The sequence below is a fragment of the Pygoscelis adeliae genome, unplaced genomic scaffold, assembly GCF_000699105.1.
Source record: "Pygoscelis adeliae isolate BGI_AS28 unplaced genomic scaffold, ASM69910v1 Scaffold202, whole genome shotgun sequence".
Lineage (NCBI taxonomy): Eukaryota > Metazoa > Chordata > Aves > Sphenisciformes > Spheniscidae > Pygoscelis > Pygoscelis adeliae.
Genome location: NW_008824544.1, coordinates 2,793,989 through 2,810,979, shown reverse-complemented (window position 1 = coordinate 2,810,979; position 16,991 = coordinate 2,793,989). Strand labels below are relative to the sequence as shown.

General features: G+C 43.4%; 1 protein-coding gene across 3 annotated transcripts in view; it reads left to right on the top strand.

Annotated features, from left to right (window-relative positions):
• The window catches only part of BEND7 (BEN domain containing 7), a 48,792-nt gene extending 31,862 nt beyond the window's left edge, over nt 1-16,930 (top strand). Inside the window, exons 7-9 of one of the 3 annotated variants that reach the window (XM_009321759.1) lie at nt 1,784-1,903; nt 10,130-10,180; nt 15,001-16,930. In XM_009321759.1, the coding sequence (XP_009320034.1) occupies nt 1,784-1,903; nt 10,130-10,180; nt 15,001-15,062 (233 nt within the window). In that variant the 3' untranslated portion in view covers nt 15,063-16,930. Of the gene's footprint in view, nt 1-1,783; nt 1,904-10,129; nt 10,181-11,526; nt 11,898-15,000 lie in introns of those variants that run through there. The other 2 variants (XM_009321761.1, XM_009321762.1) reach the window with 2 other exon arrangements.
• Nucleotides 16,931-16,991: the final 61 nt, after the last annotated feature.

The following is a 16,991-nucleotide window of genomic DNA, read 5'->3' as shown; positions in this document are numbered from 1 at the left end:
CAGCCCTGGAAGTGTTCAAGGCCAGATTGGACGGGGCTTTGAACAACCTGATCTAGTGAAAGATGTCCCTGCCCATGGCAGGGAGGTTGGACTAGATGATCTTCAAAGGTCCCTTCTAACCCAAACCATTCTGTGATTCTATGATATAGGGCATTGTTAGCACCATACAGCTCAGGTAGACTAGAAAGGGGAGGTCCCACTTCTCCTGCCTCGTTTCTATTGCATTCCCATTCTTTTTTGCCCACGTTGGTGTTTCCCTAACCACACACTGAGCAATCAAAGCTATTTTGACTTTCATTCAAGAGAAGAACAAGCAAGTTAGAGAAGAGAAGCAAGTTAACATATTGGCCCTCCAAGGCTGCCCGACTCTGGCTTCCTGTGCAGGCAACAGCGGGCAGTAGTCGTAATTCCCACAGTAGGCACCTGCGGCGGGTGGCCTGGGTACAGCCTGGTGTCACTGATTGTCCCCAGGCCCTGGTCACAAGCAGGAACGGCAGTTGTGTGAAGTAAGCAGGAGTCTTAAGTCATTGATCAGGTTCCCATTGTGTCAGGTACTATATAGATTCAGAAGGGAAAGATTATTTCTACCTTCAGAGAGACCATAATTGTTGCAGATCAGACACTGGCAATGTGTGGGGCTGTATTGACTCCTCTGGGAAGCCCTCACAGTTGGTCTGATGTCCTTGCTGATCAGACTACGGAGAAAAGTATTGCTAGTGCCTTTCATGCAATGGTTTTGTGAAGTTGTTAACATGGAAGGAGTTTGGAGGGTGTGATTACTTTCAGTCCCTTTACACTTACCAGCTAGCACTGTTTCCAAAGCGTGTGTATAAAAATACTGAAATTGTCATTTTTTACTGCATGCTTCCCCATCCCATTCATGTGACGTTTATTCTCAAGGATTACAAATTCCTTGAGCTGGGACCAGTTTTCTTTCTTTGTTTGCCAGTCATAATTGGACACTGGGCTCTGAGACCTCTGACCAAGACTACAATAGCAATACTAACAGTAATAATATTTTTTCTATTTCTGCTCTTGTTTATTTTTTTGCACACCTCTCAGTTGCATGATGGAAATCAATTGCATCAGTTTCACTCCATTTATAATTTTGTATTTTTGGTATAACATCGCTAGGTTTGCTGTAAATATGGAATTAAAGATAATGTTGACCCTCTGTGTACCATTTTTACAAAATATAAAATTGGACCTCTAGGATACTTCTTTTTTCTCAATAATGGCTTTTTTTTTTTTTTTAGTAGCTTTATAAAAATTCTGTTCCATCTGGTTGGGCAGTACGAGAACTGTAGAGATTACCGCAGTGGTAGGACTTCTATCTTTCATCAGTATGCCTGCAGCTTTACGAACCTGACCAAGAGACCACCAAATGACCAGATCTTCAGCTCTCTACTTGTACCATATGGAAGGCAGCATTTATAAGTGCCTGCCACATCTGGAGACTCAGTTCAAAGTACACTATTATTTTTCTGTGATGTTTTTGTGTGAAATTCGTGAATGGAAGACATCAGGTGTAGACCGTTTCTCAGGGATAGGCTTTTATAAGTAGTAACTATGGTATTACTGTGATATTTATACACACAAATGACTTCTGAATGATAAACTTGTGAAACACTGAGTTGGACTCTGTTCTCGCAATCCTAGATTTGGCCATTTAAATGCTTTTTGATAAGTGGATAATTTGATATATTTTGTTTACAATCCTCTCCGGTCTCCTCTTCTCCATTCTAGTGGCACATTTCAAAAAGATGGTATCTTTTTATTTCAGTCTTTACAGAAAAATACTGCACTGCTAACCATGTGGATAAACTTCCTGGTCCTAGGGACTGGGTCCAGATTCTTCAGGATCAAATAAAACTTGCAAGACGACGATTAAAAAGAGGCTCAGGTATGTATAAAAATATAAGGAACAACAAGTGATTGTATGGTTAAAAGCTTAGAGCCTTTGCATCCGCAGAAGTGTTTTTCTTGTTGACTGTAGAGTTGTACATGTTCACTCTATGAAAATGAGACCTCCAAGATTTTAGCAGGTTTCTGTGTAAAGTACAGTGTTTCCGTATGTTTGATATGGTAGCAAGTTTAGGAGCTGTCTTTGCAGCCAAGTTAACTTTGAGTCTTTCTCAAATGTTGTCTCTAACCCCTCTCCATTAGCGCCCAAACTCTTCTTCCCAGTATTTGATGAAATCTGAGTCCTAAACTAACTGATCCATCCAGGGTTGCAGGTAGAAGTTTTTTAATTCTGTGTTGTTTGGTCTGATAAGCCACTCACTGTACTGTTAAGACATAACCCAAATGACCTTTCCCTCTAAACAATATGTGTCTGGAAGGATAGATGAGTTATCTCACATTCCTTGTGAAAGAATCAGCATCACTGTAGCAAAAAAACCCCCGCCCACCCTGGTTGTGCCAGCAAGGTTCTGCAATAGATGGGAGGGAGCTTGCCAGCAGTGAGTAACAGGTAATGTAGGTAGGGTTTTGCAGCAAAGCTGCTCAACTTGCGCTGGGATAACCTGCATGCTTGGGGCTGGGCCCAGCCTGCAGTGAAGGCTCAGCGCTGAGCTTTTACCCCGGCAGCACGCAGCTGGTGAGCTCTCAGCTCCAGCGACGAACAGCAACGTGCAGTCTCGAAATCCCCGGTAGAATTCATGGGAAAGCAATATCACTGATTAAGAGATGTGTAATTACTTTATAAACCTTAACTAGTCTCCTTCCCATCTTCATGTCTCCTATTCTACAAGGGCCTTTCTACATACAAGGCTTCACTTACTCTTCCTCATCCTAGTGTTTTCTTAAGGCTCTCTCGTGGTCGTATTTCTTGCCCATCTCTCCCTTGGAGCATCTGACACCATTGTCTGAGGCACATCACTTGTGCCAACGTCCTTAAACACGGTCCTCACTGTTACCGTATTTAGCTGCCTGCCTTTTCCCCTCTTTCCTTCTGCCCATCACCACAATTAAGTACCTGTTTGTATCCATGGGTTGACGGGATGGGAAACCTGATGACTCCGCAGGGGATGCTGGTGGTCCCCGTGGCTATGGGCGGGTGAGCGAGACCACAGGAAATGTCCTCTCCAGCTCCCTGTCTCAGAGAGCCACATTTTCTGTCCAAAGCTGTGTCTCTGAAACGTACACTTAGACTGGCATCTGAAATAATTCTCCACAATGTTATTAATGCTAGGAGGGAAAAGCATAAGACTGAGGAAAATGAGGAGCACCCAGAGACAGAAATAACACGGGGGGGGTGTGAAGTGCAGATTATTCAGTAGCATAAGCTTCCCTGAGTAGAGCAGCAAACCAGCACTAGCCTTAAAAAGGGTTTCTTATGTGCATTGAGGGAGGGAGGAGAGAGGGATACAAGATAATCTTGTTAGAGACAGTGTCAGATTACTGGTGTTGTACAACAGGACTGCTTCCTGCCCCTTCCAAGGCTGCCTGTCCCTCCCCAGGACAGGAGGGGGGAAGTGGGATGCCAGGCTTCGATAAGGTGAAGATGCGGGGAGCGGAGGGTCCTTGCACTGTCTGCAGAAGATCCCTCAGGAAAGAGGATTGACCTAATTTTGTTTTGATTTTTGTTTTCTTTCATCCTTCTTTATTTCTTTTCTTCGTGCCTCTGCAGGATATTAATTAAAATGACAATGACATTCAGCTTTTGCCTTTCAAACGGGACCATCTCTGGTCCTTTCTTAGGATGGGAGAATCTAAGCAGAGCATATTGTCTCTAAGCTAGCAAGACTATAAAGAAAAATAAGTGAAGCTGAGTATAATGTGACTGAATAAGATAGGCTCCAATATCTGTCTCTGCCTGCAGAGGGAAGGTAACTCTTTAACCAGTATGTGGATGAGTAGTGAGCAGCGATGTACCTAGCAGCCCCTCAGGTTTATTTGCTGAAAAAAGTACGCGGTACCTAGATTGGTAGAAAAGCTCTTTTTTGTGTTGTTTAGTTTACTGGCCATTCCCTGAAGTGCACCGGTTTCTCTCTGACATGAGACCACAGGCAGACATGCTCTTTTCGATCTAGCAGGAGTGATTGAACACACCGCCGTAGCCATCTGCACCTTACTGGCCACTACCATCTTCACTGGTGGCTTAAGCTAACCCAGCCTGACCTTGCACTGAAGAAATGAGAAGTTTCCACAGCCTTTGTAGAACAAAACAGTAGATGGCTGCAGAGAGGTGGGAGCAGACAGCTGGTTGCAGTAACATCTTCATCTTGTTGAAACAATATTTGTTAGTACTTGTGCATTATAACCGCGAGCTTCTGATGTGAGGGACGTAGAACTGATCAGGCGGCAGATCCATCTAGTCCCGTATTTTGTTTCCAACAATGGCTGTTAGCAGATGCCTGGGGAGGTCTATGGGACCGAGGGAAGGATGTTTCTATGCTTGCTAACATAGCCTCACAGCCCTCAGCAGCTTTATCCTGATATAAAACTGGTTGTGTGGGAACTGTGCACATTTTAACTATTCATTGTGAAGCAATGCCAAAATTGTTACAGCTGTGTGTAACTTAACAAAGACCAAAACAGGAGAGGAGGGCAGGCATGGAGGGAGGTTTGATATGCTATAGGGAGAAGGTGTCCCAGGACTCCATGTTGCAAAACTTAACTTTTAAGAATCTGAAAACTACGGGAATCGCAGCCACTGAGACATGGGACTCATCACTCTTCCAGCTGAGCTCTTGAGCTCTTCCAGCCCACGTGTGGCTGGGGGAGCAGAGGCTGAGCCCTTCCAAGTGAGTGTCCTCAATGTCCATGCTCTCAGGTCATTCTCTTAGTTTTATCTCCACTTGCTCACTGAAACATGCTGGCTAAGTTTGTGGGTATAGACTAAGGTGCCCAAAGAACAAATCTGAGCCAGAGTTAAGCTAAATTCACCTGAGACTTTCTGAGCCAATGTGTCTCCTTGCTGCCTGATCGCACTGATTTATCTACATCGGTTTCTGGTTTGTCGTAATGCGCAGGCTTTATATGGAAAAAGCTTCAGATGATCCATTTATTTTACAGAAGCCACAAGACAAGTTTTTAGTCACCGCTGAGTTGCACTAAATTTTAACAGCAGAAGTATTTAAGAGAGGAGGGGCAGGCTTTCCATCCTGCTTGCCTTCCCCTGAGCCATTTAGTACATCCTCTGATTAGTTTTTCATTTCAAACCAGGCAGTAAGACACTGCATTCACAAGCAGCCCTCTCTGCTTTATCCTGTGAAACATTATTTCAGTCTGATAACGTAAATCCTGCTCTAGCTTTCAGTGATACTAATAATTTCAGAGAATTCTAGCAAACGAGTGGGGTGGATCTGCTTTTCGTACCTCTTTCTATAGGGCGTACTCTCCTGAGTGTTTCCAAATTAAATGAAATCATGATCACTGGATCAGAGATGCTGCCCAGCTTCAACCTTATTTATCATGTTTGGCTCATCTCCTAGAATGAGGGACAGAAAAGCTCCCTACTTGGAAAGCTAATCAAAAAAACACTTAAAAATTCTGCTTTCTAGAAAATAGTTCCCCTGTGTAGATTTTGAAGGGTCGTTATCCTAAGCCAAATAGAAATTCATTTAAGTTCTGAATCAATGACAATATTTTCCATGGCTGGAAATATTTTTTATTTATTTATTTATTTTGATTTGGCTTTCTCTTAGTTCTTTTAGATTATTGCCTGAGATCTGAGACTTAGGTAGGGTTTTTTTTATTTGTTAGATCTGAGAATAAAGCTGTCACTGCCATTAAATTTTTATTGGCCTTGTTCAGTCTTTTCAAAATCTCACAAGTTGGCTGTCACAAAGGGGAGAAGAGACTGCGAGGTTAACGTTACAAACAGATGTTTTAATTAAAGTTAAAGAGTATGATAATATTCTTCAGCCTTGACTACTGGTCCCATTTCATGCGAACAGCACAGCATACTGGCACACAGCTTCATAGTGCCAGATTTGTCTTCTCCCAGCAGAGAAGCTGAACCTTCTTGGCTGCTGGGATGGGATGCAAAATGGCCCTGGAAGGGAAGAAGTCAAAGGAAAAGGCATGTGCATAGGTTTCCTCTCTTAAAGCAGCGTGAATTACGATACAAATTGCCTTGTAATTTACGGCGGCGGGTTTCCCACGGCGTGGTCTTGTCACCCTGCAGAAGAGAATATGGGTAGGTGGCTGGTGTGCTTGCCAGTGGCAGCACAGAGGGAGACAGTCGACCATTAGCATAGAGATCTTAAAACGTGTAAAATCAGAAGGAACTGACTCGCTGTTCATGTCACCTCTGTGCCAGACATAGCATCCGAGCCTTGTGATTACTAAACTCTCCATCCATTAATAAGCAGTAGGTCAGGGGCCACACATCTGTCGCAGTAAGTTCTTCCTCCCTTTTTATGTTTTGAAGAGCCTGTAAGCCATTATTCTGTAGTGGCTGTCCATTGCGTAGACAGGAAAGCTGATACTGTATGAGTGATACTCCCGAAGTACACAGGGTGAGAACCGTTCATGTAAAGTGATTACCTTGTGCGTAACCTGGAAGTTTTTGATTGCCCTACTCCGTAAAGGAAAATACGGCAATGTTAGAAAACATGCTGAAATTTTTCAGGCAGGATTAATTTAAATAAATTACATGCCGTGACGCTTCATCTTTGAATTGTTGTTTACAATTAACATTACCTTGTTGCAGTGTAAAATAGTGGGAATGAAGGAAGAAAAAATGCTTACCTTTTTTCTGGAAGTACACCTTTTCTCCCACATCCTTGTGCTTCCATTGTTTCATCCTTCTGATTTCCCTGGTTTGTGTTTTTGATAGAATATCTATGTGTTGCAAGAGATGAGGTTGATTTTTTTGCTTAGCAATACACACAGGGCCAGGAAGGATGTAGGATGCAAGTCCAACATGTGGTACAGTGCTTTTGTGGCCAGTATCTTAGATAAAAATGGCAATACTGAAACGAGTAACTGCTGCATTCATCTTCCCAGCCCTGAGCATACATGTACTTCTGTCCAAGGAGCAAACCAGCAGGTGTACACTTAACAGACAAACACGTACATCAGAAGCTAAACAGTATTTTTTTAGGCGGAAAAAGAAATTTCTAAGGAAATGACTACCAGGATTGTTTTGCAAGATCTACCGAGCTCTATCTAAGCAAAGGACAGAAAAGAGGCTCCGAGTTCCCACAGTAGGATCTATTCCTGCTTGCCTTGTCTTGCAAGCTGGCTCAAGACAAAGTTTGGCTGGCAATCTCTGGGTGCGGTTGTCAAAGGCAAACCTTCTTTCCTGCTTGGAATGACATGTGAGAAGCCGGTGGTTTACATCCATGTTAGGAGGTCGAGGTGTTTGTCATGCCTTTATGTCATACTTCACCTGAAGCTGCGGTTACACATCCAGTTTCATAAAACAAATTCAGGCAGCTACTGAGAAGAGTGAGTAGGCTCTCCGGGCATCTGCCGTGCTCCCACTCCCTTTCTGGCACTGGCACAAGCATTCATGTGGCGATGTTGTCAGTTTTTAACTAGATCTGATCTTGGTGACCATATGAACATTTGTGCTGGCTTGAGGAACGGGACTGGAACGATTGGTGGAGAGCTGGACCTTATCTATCAGTCTTGTGCAAGATTAAAATGGCCAGGTAACTTTGTTACCAGCAAAGCTGGTTCTGCAAAGTTGGGGACTCAAGTCCTTATCTTCTGAAAGCAAGCTACTTCCTAGCTTCCATTTGTTTCTTTCTGTATTACTGCCTTCCTCAGAGTTTTAGCCAGGTGTAAGAAGAGCAGTTAGGCAGAAAGGTGACCACATCTCTTGAGCTACTTCAAGAGTCGCTGCTGAGATTTCCAGAAAACCTATGACTTGAGTGGACAGCCTAGTAGGCACCAACCTTGGTACTGATAGAGGGAAGACTTTCCAGCCTATTGCCAGCACTCATGTCTGGTTTCCCCCATTTTCACAGCTTGGGTCCCTTCAACCCAAGGAGCCAGTTACAGCTTCATCTCTTGTATGCTGCGTAGCCGTGCCGCAGAATCACTTGGTGCAGGTGGTTCATAACATAGCTAGAAGTTGGCCTAGACTGTCACTCCAGATGTTTTAAGCCATGTATGTCCTGTTGGCTGTTTCCCAGCTGCTTATTTAACCGTGCTGTCTCCTCCCTTGCGCATCCAGTCCTTCCAAGGCTGTGAGTTTGGTCCAGATTCAAACCAGCCTAGGTAACCTCTTCCCGTTTATTGAGCCACCCGTTCCTTCCAAAACTCAAGATTTTCACAATAAGCTGTACCAAGCACTTAATCTGTTTCTGCTCAGTGTGCCACTTCTCACAGAAAGCAGAAAAAGCTATCGGTTCAAGGCACAGAGTCACTTGTAGGTTGTGCCGTGTACTTGTCGGGGCTCTCCATTTAAACCTTCTATGGGAGGAAAGCTGCTTAGTACTAGGGTTTTTTGTTTGTTTTATTTAGTTCAATTAATTTTGCAGAACTGAGTAAAGAGCATATAGCTAAAAACTAATCTGTCATCTGTGCACGTGGGGGAGAGAGAGCAACCTCCAGGGATGGTGGTGTGGTTTAACCCGGCAGGCAGCTAAACTCCACAGAGCCGTTGGTTCACTGCCCCCCTCCCCGCAGCGGCATGGGGGACAGAATCGGAAAAAAAAAAAAAGTAAAATTTGTGGATTGAGATAAAGACAGTTTAATAGGACAGAAAAGGAAGGGAAAATAATAATGATAATAATAATGTTAAAACAATACACAAAATAAGAGACGCACAATGCAGTTGCTCACCACGTGTAGAGCATGGGAAGCTGAAAAGTCCTTGACTAGTGTAAGCACTGCTCAGCAACAACTAAAACATCGGTGTGTTATCAACATTGTTCTCATACTAAATCCAAAACACAGCACCTGTACCAGCTACTAGGAAGAAAATTAACTCTATCCCAGCCAAAACCAGGACAGAGGGGTAGCCAGGTGTTGCTGGAGGAAGGAAACTAATGTAGATCAGCAGCTGGATTTGTTCTTAGGATATCCTCATAAAGGCGGCAACTCAACATCCTCGTGTATAGAGCTATGATAAAGATGACAAGGACGGTTAGCTTAGTTTCAGGTTGGAGCTGAACTAAGTTGCTCAGTGCATCTGTAGCCTTGGTCAGATTTGATCCCTATGGCTATCGTGCAATGAATGGATGTGAGTTGATGTATATCCACCATGCTGACCATGTACAATGTAATGGGCTGGTCCTTTAGGACCACACCTAGTTTGCTTAAGCGCTCTGAAAGATCTCACTGTGTCTTCAAGGCCTTAAATATCATGCTGAAGTGCCAAAAGACAAAGGTAATAGGATTTTGAATAGGGCTTGTGTAGGTTAGGCACCGATGTCCTGTTACATGCCTATAACTTACTCGGGGTTCGCATGCACACTCCAGAGTACTACAATCTAACAAGTCACTGCACATCTGCTGAGCCAAATTAACTATCTTTATGCATACCCTTGGCCTGTGGCAAATACGAGATGAACAAATTAGACTTTCAGCTTTCCTTCGCCGTGGGCTAAATTAAGTCAAATGATCTTGCATAAGCTGTGGGTTGAAAGCACGTGTGTGTACATACACTGTAATTGCCTGTGTATCGGCGTGGTTACGTGCTTCTTTAATTATACCAGGTGCCCACCTGCATCTTTGAAGACATTTTGCCCTAGTCAATCTGTCTCCCGCAAAATGATCTTGCCTGTGGTCACGGGAAGTTTGGGTGCAGAAATGGGGGTATTCGCCCTTTCCCCGTAGGCATCGGATGATGGCAGCTGTCGGAGGGTGGAGTACCAGCCTGAGAGGCTCTTCCTCCAACGACCGCTGGGGACTTTTCTTATGTGATTTTATCAAATGATTGCAACTCCTTGTATCATCCAGATATCCTGAAACCTTAAAAAGAGGAAGTGTTACTCCATCCCATTGCTGGCACAACTGCTTCTTAATACCCAACTCCCTCTTCTAAGTTTGCATTTTTATTATATGACCTTTTCCTCCAAGCAGTGAGTTTTTAACTGAGCAATAGCAAATTGCAGCTGAGGAAAGTAGATAGAAAATGCAAAATCACCCTACGGTATGTAGCTTTTTAATCGCATTCCCGTATTCAGTAAAAGTAATGAGATTTCTTGTTTATATTTGTAATCAGCAGAGGCAACTGACTGTGATGAGAAGCCGGACATTTCTCTACTACAAACAGGTAAAATGCATTAAAATTTTTATCAGCTTCCAATGTGTGTGTTTATTTATGGCACAGAAGTAGTTTTCAATAATCCTGGCGTGCCATATACAGTCTGGTAATTGCACACAGGACCCAGCTATTTTAAGTTTTGAATAGCCTGTATTAAAAAACAAATGCATCAGAATCTTACAATTTCCCCCTCTATTTCATACTCATAAAACCTGAAGGTTCATGGTAGCAGCTAAGCTAATAAGGCCAGTAAGTTACCCTTCTTACACCAGATAGGGACTTGCGCTCATCCCCAGTATTTCTGGGAGGTTTTTTTTGATTCTCAACGGAGTTATTGGTAGGGACAAACATAATAATTTGTATTGTAGTATCTGTTCAGTTGTCCAAGGTATTAGCAATAACATCTTGGGTTCACAGAAGGATTGCGAAGATATTTATATGCTAGTTAAGTGTTGGTTTACTTTTTCTTGAAGTGCAGCCACCCTGCCTTAAAAGCCTGATAGTTGCTAAACAGCAGCTTAGCTATGCAGCTGTGTGGACTAGGAAATAAAATTTTTGCACGCTGTTGCACGTGGTGTTGAAATCAAGACAGGTTGAGACTGAAATTTTAAGCACCCTCTCGTTAAGAGTCAGTCCATCAATAGGTGCCCCGATGATAGGAGCTGAGCTGGCATCCTCTGAAAATCCAGTGGGGCCAGAGTCTTGGGGAGATGGGCATTTCCCTGCATTACAGTCACTTCCCTGTAATTTCACCAAGATGCTGCCTGTTATCCCCAAAGCCAAATTAATAGGAGGGAAGATCTTGAGCAGACAAATAGGGTCGTGGATTATAGTGCATTTTTATCATATTCCGAAGGTGGGTGGTTGGAGATCAGCGATGCTATTGCTGTGAAGAACGGGGCAGGGCTGATACTGGGTTGCTGAGTGCATGGCATGGTACCTGGAGACTATGGGGTGGACGGGAGAGTACTAGTACCATCGCAGCATCTGTCTCTTGTGCAGGGGCTTCCTAATCTCTCTTGCATGAGGGCTGGAGAAGGAGCTTTCACACACCCGCTGCTGTGTGCTGGAGCAGCAGCTGCCAGCCGTGGAGCGCTGTTGGTTGAAATCCCGCTGTCGGAGCACGTGCAGTTACTAAGGAATAGGACTAGCGAAGCAGTTGGGAGGACAAGCAGCTATAGTCTTGTTCTGGCATGGACCCAGTGGGGGCTGGGAGCACGCACTGACTGTGAGCCGCTGCGCTGCTTTCTTGGCCAGCCGCTGAGTATTTTAGGGTACGGTTGTGATAATAGATGCAGGAAGCTCTGGTTTGAAAGGTCTCTTCCAAGTGACATCCTGTTCGTTTCCTTTATCAGGGAGGGAAGCAATTGCGTTGCAAGAGGACCCTCATAAAGGTTGCTAATGCGACATAGTGTTATCTTTTCATTGCTCTGGTAATCATATTAAGGAGCAGAATTATCGGATTGCTGCGCTTTTCTTCGAGCACAGTTTCTGTAGTTACTACTTGCGTCGTACGTCATTCATGGAAATTAGTGTGCTGAGATGGTTGTGGTAGAGAAGACGACTCCCCTTCCACTCCACAGCAGATCACCATTGCAGTCTGCTTGCTCCTACACCTTCAAGCACCCAAGCATGCACAGTTTTTGAGATGAAATGTTTCCTTTGAGATGTATACCTCTCCATACTATCTGTGGAAGGATGCCTAAATAAACCACGCTGCAATTTGCATTGGTGGGGGAGGTGATGCTCACAGGCTGTAAGCCAAGCGTTTGACTCACACCCATTATTATCTGTGTGCGAGTGCCTCTTTATAGTATGTATCCGTGTAATATCATACTGTTCTTGGAAGCAAATGATTTAAAGTGATATACAGACAGTACAATGACAGTAATTATGATAGAGAGCCAAAATGCAGATGCTTTCTATCAAGGAGTGTAGCAAAAGAGGTGGAATATAACTTTTACAGAGGTCTTTCCCTCTCTTAGTACAGCTGGTTTTATAAAGGGGTGTTACTGACAGGTTCTTTAAAGAGAGCCTTTGTGCAATTTATTCAGCTGTCTTCTCTGTTTAGCTTGAAACATCTTTGGGGAAGAGTCTCTCTGACTCTGTGTACGGTGCCTGGCGCAATAGGCCTCGGTTGCAGATGACAACTAATATCGGATAAATCACAGCCTCAAGTTGTGCCAGGGAAGGTTTAGATTGGATATTAGGAAAAATCTCTTCACCAAAAGGGTTGTCAAGCATTGGAACGGGCTGCCCAGGGAAGTGGTTGAATCACCATCTCTGGAGGTATTTAAAAGACCTGTAGATGTGGCGCTTAGGGACATGGTTTAGTGGTGGACTTGGCAGTGTTAGGTTAACGGTTGGACTTGACAATCTTAAGGGTCTTTTCCAACCTAAATGATTTGATGATTCTATGATCAGTGGTTAACCTGCTGTGTTGCTGGAATAAAACCAGACTGAATTGGATTGCATGAGGAGGGTCTTGCTGGAGGCTGGATGGGGAGAAAAGGTGGGGTAGGGAAGCTATTTGTGACAGACATCAGACGGTTGCTCTCCTGGTCTTCAAGAATTGAACAAACTTGTGAAGCAAAAGCGCCCAGAGTGAATGATTTGAATCAATGGTAAGTGTTGGTGCAAAAAAAAAGGGAAAACTCAGATGCCTTTAATCTGCCTTTTCTGCTCAGTTAGTCCTGCCTGTGATGCCAGCAACATTATGAACAAGATCTGGGTATATATGGACTATCGATGCTGAAATGCCTCAACCTACACGTTTCCGCATCACAGCCTATGGTTGACACTTCAGTGGAGACACCTCAGTTAGAAGTGCCCGTGCTCTCAGCTCTCTTCATCGTTGGTGGGAACAGGGCTGCTTCCAGAGAGAAGGTCAGATCAGCTAAGGTCATGTTTAGAGGTGTCTCTCCTTTGGTGCCGGCAGGACTGGGCCCTGAGTGCAGTTAATTGGCATCGGTGCCTACAGCCGGGTTTGAACTTACTCCCTCTGTGCCCACAATTAGCAAAGTCCTGGACTTTGAGGAGAGCAGGGGGTGTTTTGTTTTCAAACCCCTCTTTTGGAACTCAAAAGCCGTGTAAAAAAACGGAGCTGGTACATCCTCATAAAACTAAGGAAGACATTTTTGCCCAATTATATTTTAGCACTTCTGAGCAGAAATCATGCTCCCGTTTTAAAATCACCCTCAACGCTAAGAGGGCCTTTGCTTTAAAAGCTGTTGATTGAAGGGTGTTTAAAGTAAATTGGAAGAACTGTGGCAGTTAAACTTGCTGGGAACTTTGGTGCATTGACAGATACATCTCAAGAAAATACTAGAAGAACTGTCTCTAACAAATGTTATCAAAGCTCAGGTCTTCCACAGTTCCAGCTTTTGCACCTACCAAAAGCTGAAGGCTGTGTCCAGACCTAAGCTGAAGGCTGTGTCCAGACCTGAGCTGAGACAGATCAGACAGCTCCAGGAGTAATTACCGTGGACTAAGTGGAAAGTCTGATTAGTTACTCGGTGATACAGGAACCTGGAAGGTGTGAGATAGATCTTTATCAGGATGAAGATGTGGCAGCTTTTAGAGCCTTTCTATATAAGTTGGTACTGCAAAAAGGCTCATCTTATTTTGGTCTACAATTTACACAAAGCATCTGGATTTTGTGTTTTTAAAAAAAAAAAAAAGAAGGCATACCCCGTAAGTTCTGCGTGTGGAAACAAATGTAAGCCAGCTGCAACACCCTTTTCTTGAATCCTCACCTTGAAAATTGCATTTGAAAGATATATGCAGCCCACGACCATGAGAGAGCCCTCCTTACACCTGTGCTTTGGGCCACAGTTGTTCTGAGAGTTTGTATAGTTTCTCCACACTGGGGTTAATTTCAAGATGAGAAAGAATTTTGTTATCCCTAAAAGAAGCCGAAACACTAACATCCCAATCCTCAGGTCCAGGGGTGACACAGCTTTGTGAAAAGATGAGAGCAATCTCTTGGTAAAGAAACAGATGATAAGAAAACAGCAACGATCCAATTCTATATAGGTTGTCTCCTTTTCTCTTGAAATACAATATCAAGAAAACAAAACTTCAAAAAAAACCCACCTTTTTGAAACCTTATATATAAATCCTTTATTGTAATATAAATCTTTATCCTTTCAGTGCATGATTGTATGAGTCTTCCCTTTTCATTGGGCTGTATTTCCTCTCAGGCTGATTGATGTCTGTCTCCTGTTTCCCTGTGTTCTTAGCGCTCTAGCTGTAATTCTTCTGTCCATCTTCCATTGTTCTGTTTAGAACAAGCACATTCTTAAAGTGCTTTAAAAAAGACGGGATATAATCATACCGCGCACCTTTTTTTTATATATATACATATTCTCCCATATGCATTTAGACTGCTGTGGAGTGGTGGGGTTTTTTTTCCAAAGAAGATCCCAAAGTACGTACTCTAGGTTTAAAATTCATGTGGTGCTTTTTTCACTTCTTCAGAACCGTAACTTCAAAGGGGTGAGCATCGCAGTGCAGTTTGTGCCGAAGTCTAATGCAGCGCTTTGCATCTGAAGTGGGGTGCACTATAGATTGTGTGAAAAACTTTGCTGGCAAATTCTGTATTCAGAAAAATCTATTTAATTTGCTTTCTTTAGCCAGCTGAGCTCTACTCTAAATGGAATTCGGCAGCCGCTGCCTGCGTACACACCAGCAGTTCAGCCCCATCACAAATTAAAGTTAGAATTCAAATATGTAATTTCCATAATTTTAAAATATTTTGTTTTGCAAATTACTGATTTCTTAAATTTTATATTTCTTAACTGATTTCTTCAAACTCTTTCTTCCTTCAGGTAACCTTTTCGACACCACAACAGATCATCTGATAGACGCAAACCTAGATTTTTCAGCTTAAATTTTACATCCTGCATCAGTGTTCTTAGTGGATAGAAACATCCTCTCCTCTGAATAATGTTCCCGCAAGATCGGCACGAGAACTTCAGCGTACCGCAAGACGTGGACATCCATACCGTTTTCCCTTCAAGTTTGTGTTGGTTCATGCATTTTCCATGTAACCTCAAATAACGAAACCGCCAGATTGCTTCACTGTCCTTCATCTTAATTAAAGATGATTTCCCTCCGTATCCAATGCATTATTTAATTAGCGGGGTATCCACTCTGAAGACATTCTCTTGCCTTTGTTTTTCCTCCATGATTGTATTTTTCCACGTGATTGTATGCTTGCCAGCAGTGTTTTGTCTTGAGCCACGCAGAGGTGAATACACACAGTCGGGTGATTCTTCCCGTCCCCGGGGACCGGGGTGGCATCTCTCTCCATCGCGAACCCCGGGGGCTCGATGAGCATTTGACTTGGCGAAGCTCTTTGCTCCTGCAGACCCACTTTTCCTGCCTGCTGTGGTACCGATGGCCAGTTGTACGCAGCTGTGATTAAAAAGTCCTCGCTGGATTTAGCAGGAAATAAAGCAGGATTCCTCCCAGCAGTGCCCGGTTTCCTAATTATAGCAAGGAGAAGCTATTCCTCAAACAACTTCCCCTGCATGGTCCTAGTGGGATGGCTCTCAAGCATCTTTGTAGTGCAGATCGCTGGAGGCGGTCGTTCTCCCCCCGCAGCTTGCCCTACCACCTCAATCTCAAAACGTGTTAGTTTGCCGATTTCCAGGAAGAGGGTCTGCACACTGTGATTTTTCAACCACTGCCCTCGGCAACAATATTCACCTTTTTTTTTTTTAAAAAGTCACCTTTTGACTGACACTATTGATATCTCAGCAGTTGAGTGAATCGATCAAGAAATTGCACTACCCTCTTAGACGCTGAAAGGGTCGGTCCTTTCAGGTCAGGGCTAAGGTAAAATCGTACGCGGCCCTCCATGCAAACCTTCACTTCTGCACCTTTCATCAGCACTAAATTCACTTTAAAAATGTCGGGAAAAAGTCTAGAAGGTCTTACCTGCAACATCTATTGATCACCAGGCAGTTTGAGCGTGTTTCCTGCAATTGGAGGGAGAGCTTGCTAGAGCCTTTACCATTGTGTTTCCTTTCCCTGTGCATCTTTTTTTCTTTGGAAACTATTTGGCCTTTGAGTGTCTCAACAGAAGTGTTATTACAGAGTGGGATGGTTTTCAAAGTATTTAATCTGTCGTCTTAATAATCCTAAAGCCTGTTTTCTCAGATGTCGCCGAATGCCCACAAATAAGGCCAAAGCCAACGGGGAGCGGTTTGTTCTCTCGGCACCTGAGAAACCAGGCTCCCAGCCCTTCCCCACCCACCTACCGTGGACTTTTAGGAATGACCGTGTTCTCTCTGAAACTGTGGAATAGATCGAATGTGCACTGCAAACCTTAAAATTTGAGTCTTTCCTTCCTTCATGGCTTGGAGTTGCCTGCATTGGGCAGGGGGCACCGGTCCGTTGTGTCCGTATCGTAACCCTTCAGAACGGAATCAGCGTTTTGTAAATTTGGAAGATTGCATTTGTGTTTACTTACTGTGACTGCTGTTCAGACTTTCTTCAGAAATCTTTTTATAGGGTTTATTAGAGAGAAGAAAAAAAAATCATTCCATATTTAGGTAAAAATGTCTCAATCTTCTGTATATATGTTTTATTAATATGTAAATATTTAGATATTTTTAAATTACTATGTTCTTAATAAAGCGATAAGGGACTAGTTGTGAAATGGTGTATAACATTGTGTCGTGTTATCAATCTCTGGGAAACCCTCTTTGTCAGTCCAGAAAAGAAAACCTACAATAAATAACTTTAATTGCACCTGCGTTCCTGTGTTGTGTGCTGGATTCCCATATTTCGGAGGAATTACCGAGCAATTAGG